The 14,782-nt window shown below is 50.6% G+C and overlaps 2 protein-coding genes across 6 annotated transcripts; one reads left to right on the forward strand and one right to left on the reverse strand.

Annotated features, from left to right (window-relative positions):
• Positions 1-373: 373 nt before the first annotated feature.
• Positions 374-5,929, reverse strand: tspan11 (tetraspanin 11). 4 transcript variants are annotated; one of them, XM_029851606.1, is made up of 9 exons: positions 5,780-5,929; positions 4,966-5,097; positions 4,218-4,409; positions 3,280-3,354; positions 2,536-2,640; positions 2,303-2,461; positions 2,147-2,233; positions 1,774-1,845; positions 374-897 (listed from the first exon to the last, which is right to left on the reverse strand). In XM_029851606.1, the coding sequence occupies exons 2-9, from the start codon at positions 5,047-5,049 to the stop codon at positions 838-840; spliced, it is 834 nt and encodes a 277-aa protein (XP_029707466.1). In that variant the 5' UTR covers positions 5,050-5,097; positions 5,780-5,929; the 3' UTR covers positions 374-837. The 4 variants fall into 4 exon arrangements, with proteins under 4 accessions (XP_029707466.1, XP_011611650.1, XP_029707467.1 ...); XM_011613348.2 differs by having other exon boundaries at positions 1,774-1,894; XM_029851607.1 differs by lacking the exon at positions 5,780-5,929 and adding an exon at positions 5,751-5,773.
• A 2,603-nt stretch (positions 5,930-8,532) lies between these two features.
• Positions 8,533-14,777, forward strand: prmt8b (protein arginine methyltransferase 8b). 2 transcript variants are annotated; one of them, XM_029851604.1, is made up of 10 exons: positions 8,533-9,206; positions 9,739-9,963; positions 10,691-10,861; positions 10,933-10,996; positions 11,106-11,248; positions 11,401-11,488; positions 12,272-12,387; positions 12,963-13,113; positions 13,446-13,567; positions 14,078-14,777. In XM_029851604.1, exons 1-10 carry the CDS (start codon positions 9,138-9,140, stop codon positions 14,159-14,161), a joined length of 1,233 nt encoding a protein of 410 aa, XP_029707464.1. In that variant the 5' UTR covers positions 8,533-9,137; the 3' UTR covers positions 14,162-14,777. The 2 variants fall into 2 exon arrangements, with proteins under 2 accessions (XP_029707464.1, XP_029707465.1); XM_029851605.1 differs by having other exon boundaries at positions 8,539-9,206; positions 10,691-10,846.
• Positions 14,778-14,782: the final 5 nt, after the last annotated feature.

Below are 14,782 nucleotides of genomic sequence, written 5' to 3' on the forward strand. Positions count from 1 at the left end.
GGGCAGCAGCAACATAGAGTACATGCCAACAGAGCCACTACACAGGCCTCAGACCACATGTTATCAGCAGTGTTACAACACCATCAAATGAAAATTCCCGCGAGACCTCCGTGATGTTATGGGTTTTTCACCGTGGCCTCTGATGCCCACAGAAACCATCAGACATCTGACTCGGGTTTAAATTGCTTAACATGCCTTGAGCACTGCCAAGTGTGCGGAGCAAATACACATACGGAAAACTGAACGGACAACTCCATGAGCCCCGGGAGCTTCAGACAGAGCAGCGCTGTCTCCCTCTAGCGGCCCACTGCGCCAACTGCAGCTGTTCTGAAGACGCGGCAATAATTAACTGTCATAATAGAAATGACATCGCTTAATGCAACAGTAGTCAAACGTTTATTTACGTGGTTCATACAAATACTGGAAAGCACAGTGTTACATCAGCTGCACCGATTTGCACAATGTACTTCAATTCACAACATTCAAGCATAAGCATGACGGATTAGAATCAAGTGTATCAACCAAGTCTAAGTTTAATGTTTTATACACCCACGTGAAATGATGGACTGTAATTAGTGTGAACCGCTAGGGGGAGCCATCACTTCAAATCTGGCAGTTGAAAGAAAATTCCTTCGCTGCAATTCAGCCGTCAGCTCCAGCTCTCAAGACCAACCGGTAATTACAAGTAAAATCATTTACTCTCAACCCTTTGGCCTTAAACAGTGCAAGAATCACATTCAGAAGTGTTAAAGAGGCACCACGTGTTCATAAAAGGAAGCCCACATGACCTGATTGGGCTCCTGTTAAAGCGTTTGAAGAGAAAAGGGCATGACGTTGTCAATAAGGTTCCATCTTGATCCTCCTGTACAGGCAGCTGGTGAACACCATCCCACAGATCTGAAAACAGGAAAGGCTTCGGTCACCATGGGAGGCTGCAGGAAGCTGGAACACTATTGACTGCAGGGCTGGGTGGGGGGTTAAAGGTGACAGCATCGGAGGAGCAAAGTGTGCAGCTGGTTACCATGGTGATGCCGCGAATCAAGCAACCGTTACTGCAGCAACACGGGCGCTGAGGTTTGCAAAGGCAGGCGCATGGAGCGGGTCAAAATGAAAGAATATGCACATGCATAATGCATTTTTATCCAAGTCAAGAGGAAATATCAGCAGAAATGAGGCTGCGGCTTCGAATGAACCTGAAGATTTCAGCACTTCTAAAGACCGACGAGCTGATCTGATCCCCTCTCCTGGCTGGCGGAGCCGTAAAGGATCCATTAAGAGATATACTGACGCTATAAATGACCAAAGAAAATGTAAAAATGGATCACGGGACCAAAGCAGGAAGCGATATCGAGCTGCACCGGCGGGGCCTGTCAGGCTTGATGGATAAACAGACGAGGGCCCAGATTCAATCCGAGCGGCTAAAAGCCTCTGAGAAAGCCTGACGCAGCCATTATGGATCCACCCGCCTCAGGTGAGTCTTGCTCACCACCATTAGCACATTTAGCTCAGTGATGGTGCTGCGAGAGGACAGTTGAAGCCTTACTCGGGAGGAAATGACAAAAAGCTCATGCTAAAAGCTGCAGAACTACAGCTGATGTGTGTATTCACCAGCATGCTGCTCTCCGTCACGACCTTATCAGCAATCGACAGCCCATCATCACAACGTGCAGAGCAGAAGCAGGCAGCTGAACCTCCGACACAAAGCGGGACGTGCAGGCGTTCCCTTATCGCATTTGCAGCCCGCAGCTCATATCGAAGTCCGACTTCCCCGACCTGGTTTTGGTTGATTAAACCGCAACGCTGCTGGCGAGCTAAATCAAAAGGTGCCAAAGTCTTCCTCCTCTTCTTTATACAGCAGATAGATAAAACAGGCCGTCAGGACGGCCCCGGCCAGCTACATCCACACCACAGACAGACACACTTCAGATCTCCAGACAGGTTAGGACAGCACAAGACACTCGTGTTAGCACCATCAAGACACTCGTGTTAGCGCCATCAACGGGGTCCAAACAGGGTTTTTATGGTTTGACAGATCCAACAGTCAGGAAACAAAAGCAGACATAAACACAATTTAACAGAACTATCAACCTTAAACAAAAGCTAAAGTGGACTCTTGCTTTTGAGGGCTGACGGGTTCATTTCGTACCTGCAGGCAAGCCACGCCGATCCCCACCGCGCCGATAACCAGGAGGTGATCAGCCAGAAACTGCTCCAGCTTGGAGATGCAGCCGCCCTGCAGAGGCCAGGAGAACGTTACAGCACAGAAGCTCATGGAAACAGAGTCTGCTGCTGGGGCACCCACCTCCACCCTGTAGATGTTGGAGGGGTGGTTCCTCCTGCCACACATCGGGGTGATGGTCTTACAGCAGCTGTCAGGGACCACCCTGCCTGCCGCTTGACCCGATGTGACGAAGCGACTCGCCGCCCAGTCGCCCGAGTTGTTGCTGCCGCAGCACTTGAACTGTGGAGGCAGGGAGAGGTGGTAAAGCAGGCGGTGCAGGCCGAGGAGAGAGAGCGAAGGACGGTGGTGCGTACGTCCTGCTGGAGCCTGTCCACGGCTAACGTGATGTCCTCCTTCCCTGGCTGGGCGTAGTTCTCCGTCATGGTCAGGTTCAGGTGCTGCTTCAGCTCCTCACTCACCTACATCAAACAGAGGGGAAACGAGGGGAAACGACAAGCTTCTTCAGCAAAAACACACCGGGGAAGACGCCAAATTTACAGTTAGCATAAACGTCCTGAAGTGACGAGCTCGGCAAAAGCGGGAGGACGAAGGCAGAAATAGCAGCACGCCCACGCACGTGACATAACAACAAACGGACTTTAAATGGGCCTTTAGCAGCGCTTTTTACGCCCACGCGTTCAGAGGAGAAGCAGAAAGCAGATGGGGGACCTTGTCTTTCAACCGTGATTCCGATGATCATAAATCCGAGCTCGCCAATGCGAATGTAATCAGAACCCCGGTTCACTCTCAGCTCACCATATAATCCCCGCACACGAGGGACGTCCATACATGTTAGGCACATTGTCATCATCCACAAAGCCCTCGTTAAAAATGACAGATATAGGTGATATATAATGTCCCTGCATCCCTGCGGCTTCAGCTCCACAGATCCGCCACCACACTGTAAATAAGGGTTTCTCTGGGGTCGGCATCAATAAAATATATCAAAACCAGCCCCATTCAGCGCCAGGATAGCAGAAATAAAATACACATTTAAGGGGGTGATCTCCCTTTCTTTCACCGTGGAGGCCGGAGGAGGCACAGAGGTGCTCACCTACCTTCTGGTAGTAAACATAGGCCAGCACGCCAGCAACCAGCTCAATCAGGAAGATCAACAGGAGGCAGAAGAAATACTGTGGAGGACACAAAGGCAGCAGTAAAGCATCTCATCAGCATGCAGGAGAAAGTCATTTTAAAATAGGGCTCTTAAATCAGAGCTGTGCGGTGGAAAATGTTGAAATCTGACGCTGTCCTTAATGAACAGTTAAAACCCACAAAATGAGCGGTAAAAATGAGCCTCTTGCGACGCCGCATTTACGGGTGAAGGGTATTCCACCTGGAATAGGCGCAGGAAACATTCGACACCAGCCCCCGGGGAAAGATGCAGAGTAATAAGAGGCCAGAGGCGGGTTAATGACCTGACAGCCACCTGTTGCTCCTGCTTTTACAGCAGCTATAACAATAACTGGAAACACACCCTGCTGAGGACACAAACGCGGTGTTCTGCCGTTACTTGGTCTCTCTGGATTTGATGCTTTTTTAAAAATGACCCATGGTTTTTTTGTTGCCCGTTGCCCACGCACACCCAAGATCTCTCTTGCTAATGTTGGCGCCTCACCACGCTCGTCTGTAAATAGGATATTAGCGCTGTTAGCCAAACTGCAGAGCAGCGTCCCGGCCCGCCGTGCATCTGCCTCGTTTCTCCTGCGAGCCTGTTTTTCCTTCCTTTTGCTCCATCCATCAAGAGTGGATAGAAAGACCTATAAATAGTTCTGCGGCAGTGCCCGTTCACCTCCCGCCTGCCTCGCTCCCACTGGGCTGCGACTCTCAAATAATGAGGACAGCAAAGGTCCAGCCGGAGTCATTTTCCTGATGAATATCGGAAAATTCAGTCCTTTCGAGCCATTTCGGTGCCCCTGTCTTTTAAAATCCTCTCTTTTAAAGTCCTTCTACATCTCCATGTGCTAATATGTGCAGGAACAGCTCTGCGTCTCACCAAAGACAGCCAGCTCCTCTGCTCCCGGATGACGGCGCAGCAGCCCAGGAATCCCGTAACGACCACCAGGCTGCCAGCCACCACCAGGATACACGCTGAGGCAGCAAAGGTGCCCGATGCCAGCAGGCTCAAGTAGTCGCTCTTCTCCACCAGCGTCCACACTCCCACAGCCAGAACGGCCGCTCCGCCCACCTACAGAGGGAAACAGAGGGTTCAAGTGGGTTCAAAACATCGGTTCAGTGGGTGAAAATGGAGAAAAGGGAGCCGGGATGGGCCTAAAACAGCTGTCTGAGAGGCCCAGGGAGGCGTCCAGAGCTGGGGCTCTCGTCACACAGATAGGAAATGCCTCAGAGAACTTCTCCTCTTCCATTTCCGTCAGGGGCAAAATGCCTCAGAAAGAGGCCCCAGGAGGATCAGGCTTTGCTCCCAACTGTAGCACATTTGGGGCTGGAAGATGCACGAAGCCTCAAAACATCAGGATCAAACAAATCAATCTACAGAGCCCGGATCAAAATAGAGAGCCAATTAACTGAATACTGGGAGCTGGACTATCCATTGAAATATCCTACGTTGCATCCGACTCAAACTGACCCCGAACGCTCCAAACGGTGAGCTTTATTGGCACGTTTGGACCCTTTTGTCCCTCACTTGGGCTCGTCTTTAAATCTAGGAATAACGTGAATGGGAAGCTGGTCTGGTGGGGTGGGTCAGAAGGGTTTTGGAAGGACGGGACAGGAAGCTTCCTCACCCAGAAGAGAAAGTTGAAGACGAAGAGCAGGTATTTGAAGCACACCGTCAACCAGTCGTCCCGCTCGTCCTTAGAAACCGACATCGTCTTTCCGCCGGTTTATTTCGGATACGCCAGGTTCTTCCGCCCTCTCTGGAACATCAGAAAAATGGAACATTTCAGCCTTTTCCACCATCAGAAGAGCATCAATCTGTAAATCCCACAAACAGACCCAATGAACTGGGTGCTGGGAACCAGTTCAATGGGAATATTCTCTTTGCAGGATATAGTCTGAACCATAATAAGATGCATGCAAAGATACAAAATTGGGACTTTGCATCGCCTTTAAAACAAAGAAGGAATTTAGCTCCATAGTAAAATAGCTATAAGTGCCTTTAAGCCCCCAGTTTTAGGAAAACATGTGTCTTATCCTGAAATGGGGTCATGAATCGCCTGTAAAGGGGACGTTTTTACCTCTGGGACATCTGTAAATGGGACTTTTTATTTAGCACCTTGCTAAACGAAGCTAACAAAAGTCCCCGTCCTCGTCAAACGCATCTTCAGCCGTCTGGAAACGGAGAATTTGATTTGACACCGTCACAAGCGGGTCGGGGACAGGGGAAACACACGCTTTGAGGGTTTTAAGACATTCTATATCGCCTTTTTTAGGTCGAGGTGTGAACAGTGAGGCTCGAGCATCCTCGAATAAACACCTACGTAGTTCGTGTATAAAAGTTTAACGGGTTTTTTTTTCTTGCGCCGCTTCGTCAGAACCGACTTTCCGTTCCGCGACCGGGAAGACTCACTGGAATAACGTTTAATGAGGATAAATAACCTGGTTTGGATGTTTTTCCCCCTCCTGGAATCGCAGAATACAGCGGCGCTGCAGCTTGTTGCTGCACAGGATGTCCGACGGGCTTTGGACGATGATGCCTTTGCGCACAGCTCGTAATTCATACACACTGACACACTCGACTGCGACGACAGCATCTGCCAAGGCGAGATGAATAAGAACAAGAATATAAAAGTGAAACAATCTTTCCAGAAACGTTATGATAGTCTATTATAGATCATTTAAAATCAGCTTTGGGGATATATTGAGTGTAGGAATGAGTATATTGCGACAACCGTACAGGTGATTATTTTTCTGACGGTGAGTGAAGGCAGCGCGGTGCGAACTTTTGGACGGGGTCAATTTGAGCGAGAAGGAAACAACTTCGACCTTTTCCCCGTCGGCTGTGCTGGCTTTCACCGTGCTCCTTGGTTACAGTGTAACTACATAACCCCTGAAGAATTCCCCGGGAAGTTATGCATGGAAAAGCACAGATAAAGAGCAGGAGAAATGCCGCAGGCGTGAAGATTTTCTCCAACTTGTGTGGGGAGAATAGTGCTCTTTTATACACAATACAATGACTTACTGTTGAAGCAGCTTCTCTCTGCTTTCTCTCACACGACAATAACAAGATGCTATCAAGATTAAATAAAACAATAAAGCGAGAGGATATTAAACTATGAATCAATTAGTTGGGATTCCCCTTATTAATCATCTTGCTTAGTCTGCATTTCATACACACATCAGCAGTCCAGTGTTTAAAAGCTTCTGGAAGTCTGCCATCGTCACCTGAAATAGTCGACCAAAACGGCATTATTCAGCTGAAGAGATCATCCGCTCCACCGGGCTGTGAGTGCACTGGTAACATATGGTCAGATAAACAAACCTGCGGTTTGCTGAAGGCCGTGTGTCTTTTGCCTACAGCCTTTTCATCCTGCAAATGAGGGGGTGTGCAAGCCAAATCTAAACTAATGATGGAGGAGGCAAACGGGGTAATGTAACAGAAGGACTGTTGTAATCACGTTGTTTTAGTTTGACGTGAGGTTTTTGCAGGCTGGACGTGCATCCGTCTCAGCTGGTAAACACCTGCTTCCCCTCATTAAGAAGCATCCACAGAGGCATTGGAACAATGAACAAATTCTCATCTTCATATTTATCTCCCCACTTGATGGGCCGCCTTTAATTCTTTATGGTCAGAGGTCAAACGTCACAGGCCAGCCTGGCGTCACACCTAGTTCAGGAGGACTGGGTCATCAAAGAGAAAAGGACAGTTAAGACTGTCTTTACTTTCACTTTTAGTTGTCTGGGTGGGCAAAAGGCGACCCGGAGGAGTATCTGCACCAATATCACCCTCTGCTGTTGGCACGCGGTATTGCAAGGAGGGGCGTGCGTACGAAAGCCGTACTGGCTGAGGTCCAGTCATGCTGGGACCCCCCCCTCCCCACACACACGGCTCCCCTGGAGCTCTTCACTGAGCCTGTCTCAACGCCGTGTGGACACAACGAGTGTATCGAGAACTGCTGGGACATGAAGGGTCTCTGTGTTTCCCCAGAGGCCTAATCTGCACGGCAACACTGTCATCAAGGAGTGAGTAGAGAAGTTCAAGGGCTTAGCTCAACCCCGGGGCTTGGATCCAGACCCGCCTGAGAAGGGGCTGGGGGGTGGGGGCATCCTTTGTGACATCTGCTCCAATGGAAAGGCCGTTAAATCCTGCCTGACGTGCCTGGCAGTGGCAGACATCCACAAGATGCTCGAAGAGCTTTCCAGCAACGTCGGTCGGCCATGTTAACTGAGCTTCCAAGCAGCATCCACGCAGGGCTGCATCAGGGGCCTGAGCAGAGTCATCGATGAGCTGATGACCACCAGGACGTCATCCAGAACATCCGGTGCCCGAGCGCCTCGCTGCCCACCGACCGGACCGATGTCAGCGCCTCCGTTGACTTGTCTTTTGAGGCCGAGAGGGAATCGATGGCTCAGTAGAAGAAGAACGAGCTGGTGAAAGAACCGTCTGAGACCAAGAAAGATAGAGAGCATCTACTGAGGAAACTCTGTTAGCTCCCACACCCCTAATTCCTCCCGATCCCGATCCCGATCCCAGACCCTATTTCGTCCATCAAATTCCTCTTGAGTGTGAGTCCACCCATCAGATGATAATGGCTCTGAAAAAGCGTGTTTGTTTCCTGGATTCTGACCTAAAAGAAGCAAAATTGTTGTCAATGTTGTGTTTTTCCTGGCTGACCAACGTGGGCAAAACCCCCTCAAAACTTGTCCAGCGGTCTGCCTCGTGCCGACAGCCCAGACAGAGGCTGAGATGTCGGGCCCTGACGTGCGCGCAGCCCCCACACCGGCAGCGCGCTCAGGCGTGGGCTGATGTGCTGGAGCTGCCGGAGCTCATCCATAACTGTGACTAAAACCTGCTGCGTGATTCCACTAATGTGACACCAGCTCATTCTGGGTGACAAATGAGCTTCGGGGGTGAGAGTATGAATGGAGGTGGGCAGATATGTGCCATTTTGGGGCTCTATTTACGCATTAATACATCACATCTCAGCTGCAGTGAAGTGTCCCTGCAGATAAAGTGGCAAAAGCGGGACTGTCGCCTAAACGCAACACGGTGAAACGCAAACTTACGCGAGAGCGTGCGCGCGTGTCACTAACATTGCGTTTTATGCAGACTGGAACTCCGCGCGAGCTGGTTTCGCTGTGCTGTAGCTGTGAAACACCTTCTTCGTGGTTATATAAGCGCTCGCCGCGCCGAAGGTGCATCTGTTCTTTAGATCGATATTTTTACTCCTCTGTTGTCACGCATTTCACGCAAAGCGAGCTGTACCTGCGGCTTTCTCGCGCACTTTCGGAACCCTCCCTCCAACTTTCTCTCTCAGCTGAACCCCCTCCGGGAACACGCACAAGACTCCGCGGCGCAGCCTCCTGCGCGACTTTCACCGAATATGGGCAGTTTTTAAGAGAGGAGGACGCGTTTTTTTCTCTTTCATCTGGACTCCCGGCTGCTTTTCCTGTTGCGGGAGACACTTTCCCCCCCGCAAACCTTCACTCAGAAATGAGCGAATATGCGGAGAAGCGCGACGCCTCCGCCGGGTGCTGACGGGCACCACTGGGATCAACCTTGCAACGTTTTTTGACGGCCGCGGAGGCTCCAGCGCGCACATCCCTCCCTATTAAATCATCTGGTGCCACATTTCCACCATGGACCACTGTTTCAAATTCATTTCCACAACTTTTCCGCGCTTTGATTTTAGATACGCTTTGGTGACTTTCGCGGCTCCGCGTGTTCCCGCCACCGCGTAAAAATCACACCTTCCGCGCACTTCGGAGACTCGCAGCCTAAATCTCGCCGGCTCTCATGGGATTGAGGCATTCGTCGCGTTGTTTGCTGCTGCGGCGGAAGATGGCGGAGGCGGACAGCAACGAGGTAGGGACCTTGTGGTGTCCTGAGCCCGGTCGCGTCCGTCCCGGGACCCCCTCTGTGCGGCTGGTGGTTTTTGGAGTGGGGGGGGTGTATTTTCTGATAACAGCATGTGACCGCGAATGATCTGGTTTGATCACGTTTGCGTGCCGCGATCGGGAGGTCGTGCACGCTAACGGCGAATGCATCCGTGCGCGTGCAGACGGCGCCGGTCACTTCAGAGGAGAGCGGCTAACGGCGGTCATGTCTTTTAATTGCATGCGGGTGGCGTTAAAAGACCGGAAGCGGGTTCGACGAGAACGTGCCGGACCCGCTGTCCTTGGTGCTGAAACGGAACCATCTTCCCGCCTTCCTGTTTCCTGCGCGCGCTGCAGTTCAAGTCCGTGGTTAGCAACGTTGTTGAATCGTTTGCTTGTCGGGACTTTAAATCAGCACTGACTGGTGCACGTGCACATTTTCTCGCTAAACCCACTCACCTACGCGCGCGCGCACACGCACGTACTCCTTTTGGCTGAATATTGTCTCATATCTCCCACAGCGGCATCAGCCCGTCAAGTCCCCGATCTCCCAGTCAGCCCAGCCCCCCTCGCTGCCCAAACCAGTGCCTACGTCCCACCTTGTGCCCTGCATCCCCCACACGCCCCACGTGGCTGGCCTGGCCACCTGCCCCGGCCGGGGCAAGACCACCAAGTTCATCAGCCCGGAGGACATGACTTCGAGGGACTACTACTTTGACTCCTATGCCCACTTTGGCATCCACGAGGTAGAGGGGGCTGGTGGGGGGAGTTACTGGCTGGTTTTACCAGGACCGTGGTCCTAATGTTGGACTTCCCGAACACGATGCTATTTTAGACAAACAGGTCCTGAGACCGGGGGCTTTAGACGAGAACAGGAACAGTTTTATCTCCCATAATGACTCAACATGTCTGTCGTTTGTCTGAAGTGAATCAATAATCAGAAGATTATTGCGGAAAATCGTCTTAACTGGTCCACTGGCTCGTATCAAACCAAAGCCGGACCCTGACAGAGGAAGTAAAGCTCCAGTTCTGTGAATAGGCCAGAATCGAAGGGGTCTTCCAACATGTCTAAGGTGACATCAGGACAGATTATGGCAGATAATAGCCCAAAAGAAGCACCCGTCCTCCACGGTGGACTGCTGGTTGCTGAGGTAAATACCAAAGTTAGCGACCTTGTGTTCCAGGGCGCTGATGCAAGCAGGTTTGTTGGGGACCTTTTTAAATGTCCCCGTTTAGCATGTGGGTCAGGTCTTTTTGTGCAGGCAGGAGTGTCCTGGTTAGAGGAAATAAGAAAGTGGGATGTGGGAGCGGCCTCGGGAGACACCAGGTGGTCCCCACAGGTTTTGGCGCCACGCTTGTGTCTATTTCAAGACACTCTGCCGATCCGGCCTAAATACGGGCGTAAAAATGTGACATTATCTCCGATGATGTCGGCAAATGTCGTAGCGTTCTGACGTCTTGCGTCTCGAACAGGAGATGCTGAAGGACGAGGTGCGGACGCTGACCTACCGGAACGCCATGTACCACAACAAGCACATGTTCAAGGATAAGATTGTTCTGGACGTGGGTAGCGGCACCGGGATCCTCTCGATGTTTGCGGCCAATGCCGGCGCCAAACACGTGTATGGGGTGAGAGGCGATTCGGTTCGTTTTATCCTCCTAGCACGTGAAGCGAGAGCGTGGAGGCGGGTCTTGACCGTTGTTTCTCCCCTCAGATTGAATGTTCAAGTATATCCGAGTATTCGGAGAAGATCATCAAGTCCAACCACCTTCACAACGGTGAGCGGTCCAGTTCGAGGACGCCTGGATTAGCGTGAGGGATCTGTGGCGTTATTAGCGTACATATGGGCGGCGTTGACCCTGTGTCCTCTCCTCCTTCCCCCTGTAGTCATCACCATCTTCAAGGGCAAGGTGGAGGAGGTGGAGCTGCCTGTGGAGAAGGTGGACATCATCATCTCCGAATGGATGGGCTACTGCCTCTTCTACGAGTCCATGCTCAACACCGTCATCTTCGCCAGGGACAAGTGGCTGGTAGGACCCTCGGGGAGGGCCGGAGCGGGGTCACGTGTTCTTTATGGGCATGGCCTGTGCAGCTAGCGGTCGAGTAGAGGACGCAGTGGTCAGGGGTGTCGTTAGGGAAGGGTGTTAGCGACACACGTCTCCTCAGCTTCTCTTGCGTGCAGAAACCCGGAGGCCTGATGTTCCCCGACAGAGCCGCCCTCTACGTGGTTGCCATTGAAGACAGGCAGTACAAGGACTTCAAGATCCACTGTGAGTGATTTAAGCCCCCTTCTTTTGACCTCTAAAGTCTTTGCCTTTGTCTTTTAAGCTGCGAAAATGCGGACACTTGCTACTTCTCTAGCAACTTCTCAAACTGAATAAAATGTAAATGTTTTTAACCAGAACGCTCACGTGCTTTCATCTGATCTCCTGCTCAGTGGATAATCATCACCAGAGCAGCTTTCGAGTAGAACTTTGTGTTCCCAATGTTCCAAATCAAAAGTAAGTCGCTCCAACTCTCAAGCTAGGCTAAAAATAAAAGAGCCGGGGCCTGGGAATAAAGAACAAAAGTCTACAGGAAAAAAACCCCTTTGGAAACATGTTTATTAGCAGAATGAAAGAATCAACGTGTTAAAGCGCCACAGCATGTTTGGCTAGCAGGAGGACTGAGCTCGATATTACGATCCAGGACAAACATCGACGCTTTGAATGACACCAAAGCCGCGGTTCTACTGACAGCACAGGTGTTGCTCTACAGCCTTTTACCGTCGTCACATAATCTCCAGAAGCCTGTGGTCAACACACGCTTTATTTTTAGCTCCTCTGTGGGTTTATTCCACCCGCATGTTTGGACCCCCCACAACAAAGCGAGACGGAGGAGGGAAAATGCAGCTTTCTGTGTTCCCGGTCCAAATCTGGGATCTTGAAAGGCGCCTGCCAGACATGGCGGAGGAGGGATGTGTCTATTTCCAGGATGGGTCGACTCTTTGGGTGTACGTGTCATCGTATACCGAGTGTGTGTGTGTGTGTGTGTGTGTGTGTGTGTGTGGACAGGGTGGGAGAACGTGTACGGGTTCGACATGAGCTGCATCCGTAACGTGGCCATCAAAGAGCCTCTGGTGGACGTGGTGGATCCCAAGCAGATGGTGACCAACGCCTGCCTCCTAAAGGTAAATCTCATTCTCTCTCTCATTAAATGGCGCCTACGTTGCTTCGGCGCTCCTCAAAAAGGGGATTTTTGGTTGTCTGGCTAATTTAAACCTTCTTGACGGCAGAGGCAGCTGTTAGCTCCTCTCAAACCATCCATTTTCACTGATATTGGCTGTTCGCTGAGCAATTTATGCCGCACGATTTTTCAGAATTAGCTTAAACGCTTGTGCTAAAGGGAAAAGAATATTCTGTGTGGTCTCGCTCACGCTCTGCCCTCGGCTAAGCTAAATTTAGCATGTGGTCTTTAATGAAAAGTAAAAATGTATCCAAGTGTGCCGACAGATTCGTGCCCCCCCTCCGCACACACACACACACACACACACACACACACACACACACACACACACACACACTCATACACTAGCGGCTTTTATGAGGACACCCACGTAGCATGTGTCCTGTGATCAGGCTGCAGTGATTCAACCTGTGGGCTTTCACACGTGCACCCTCGTGCACACATCGTGGTGAATAATCATCCAGAACCGACAGGTACGCTGGTGGGCCACACGGTTGCAGCTCTTTCTCCTTTTCCCAGGAAGTGGACATCTACACGGTGAAGCCGGAGGACCTGTCCTTCACCTCGGCCTTCTGCCTGCAGATCCAACGCAACGACTACGTCCACGCCCTGGTGACCTACTTCAACATCGAGTTCACCAAGTGTCACAAGAAGACGGGCTTCTCCACGGGTGAGAAACCTGCCTTCCTTCCACCGCGGTAGCGCTCGACTACACCCCGCTGGTGTCTGACGGAATCCCACAGCACTTCTATGAAAACAGCGAACGAGGTGCCTTTCAAACACCGTTACGTAAGCTAGCGTTCACACATTTGTGCCGCCGAGGCTTACGTAACGTGGTGTCGAGGAGGTTCTATGTTTGGCCGTGCCTGACGGGCCCGAGGCTCAGCATCACCGGAGGAGCGCCGCTCCTCCCGGCGGAGGTCGCTAACGCTACCCGCTCCCTCTTTAACCTCCTCTAGCGCCGCTGACCGGTTCCCTCACGTGTTTCTTCCGGCTCCGCAGCTCCGGATGCAGCCAGCACTCACTGGAAGCAGACGGTATTCTACCTGGAGGATTACTTGACTGTCAAGAAGGGGGAGGAGATCTTCGGCAGCATCGCCGTCAGGCCCAACGAGAAAAACGTGGTAAGGCTAGTCGAAAAGAGTTGAACGGTTTTATTCGTTCGGGTGACGGTTTTAAACAATATGGAATCTGAACTGCGCCGCCTGGATTAAACAGTGAGGCCAGTCGCCCTCTTGTGGTTGGTTGCAGTAATGATAAACTCCGCCCCCTCTTCATAATTGAGGATTACCTAACTTCCTGTCAAATGTTTTGGATTTTTTTTTGGCACTTTTCATTCATTTCTTATCAGTTCGTTGAAATCAAAATTAGGAGGGGGAGTAAATCTTTTCCTTAATTTGGCATCAATTTGGTTTGCTTAGCATGAAAAAAAATGCTAATCTGTCTTTTCCCAAAGAAATGGCAGCTAATTACCAGTTATCAAAGTATAATTATTTTTCTCTTAATGTGACTCCACAGTAATAAACTTACTATTTAATCCATGCTATGCTAGCTCATAGCTCAGCTCATTACATAGTATTAACTGTGTAATTAATTGTACGGTTTAGCAAAGCGTTTCTGATTCTCTTTGCTAGCGTGATCTGGAGTTCACTCTGGAACTGGACTTCAAAGGGCAGCTGTGCGAGGCCGCCATTTCCCACGACTACAAGATGCGCTAGCGACCACAGCAAGCGAGCAACACTCAGACCTCCAGGAGCACAGCATCTCCCACAAGGATCCACGTTGTCCGACGAGGGCGACCGAGGTGCGTCCGTATGGGTCACAACGCCGGCACCTGGGCGATGTCATCAGAATAGGCAAGATTCTCGCAGCAATAGCGCCACTTCCTGTACCAACTTGACGGTACCTCGTTGAATGTAATTTGTTTTTCCGCTCACTTGGGGAGCCGTTTGTTATTTGGAATGTACGAGCAAGAGAATTTTTCTTTTTGTTATCTGGATTATTTGGTATTTTTGTGTTGGTTTTGAGAAAAATGCAGAAAAGTCATTTTCTTTCGGTTTTCCTTCGGATGATTTGTGAATTTTGATGACGCACTAAAAACAGGAGACCGCTCTCTTTTAGCTCACGTTAGCATGTAAAGGTTCTCCGCTGTTTTTGATTTCCCAGAGGAATTAAATCTACTTCTTTTATTGAACATTGTTTAAAGCAGCTGTAATTTGGTGCAAGAATCAAAGCGGAGCAACGCCTTAAAACGGTAACAGATGCAATGTGTCCCGTCCCACTTAGAGATCAGAGAACATGAACACGATGATTAATAAAACGTCAAAGATTAAAGCCTT

Source organism: Takifugu rubripes, chromosome 18 (assembly GCF_901000725.2).
Source record: "Takifugu rubripes chromosome 18, fTakRub1.2, whole genome shotgun sequence".
NCBI classification, from domain to species: domain Eukaryota; kingdom Metazoa; phylum Chordata; class Actinopteri; order Tetraodontiformes; family Tetraodontidae; genus Takifugu; species Takifugu rubripes.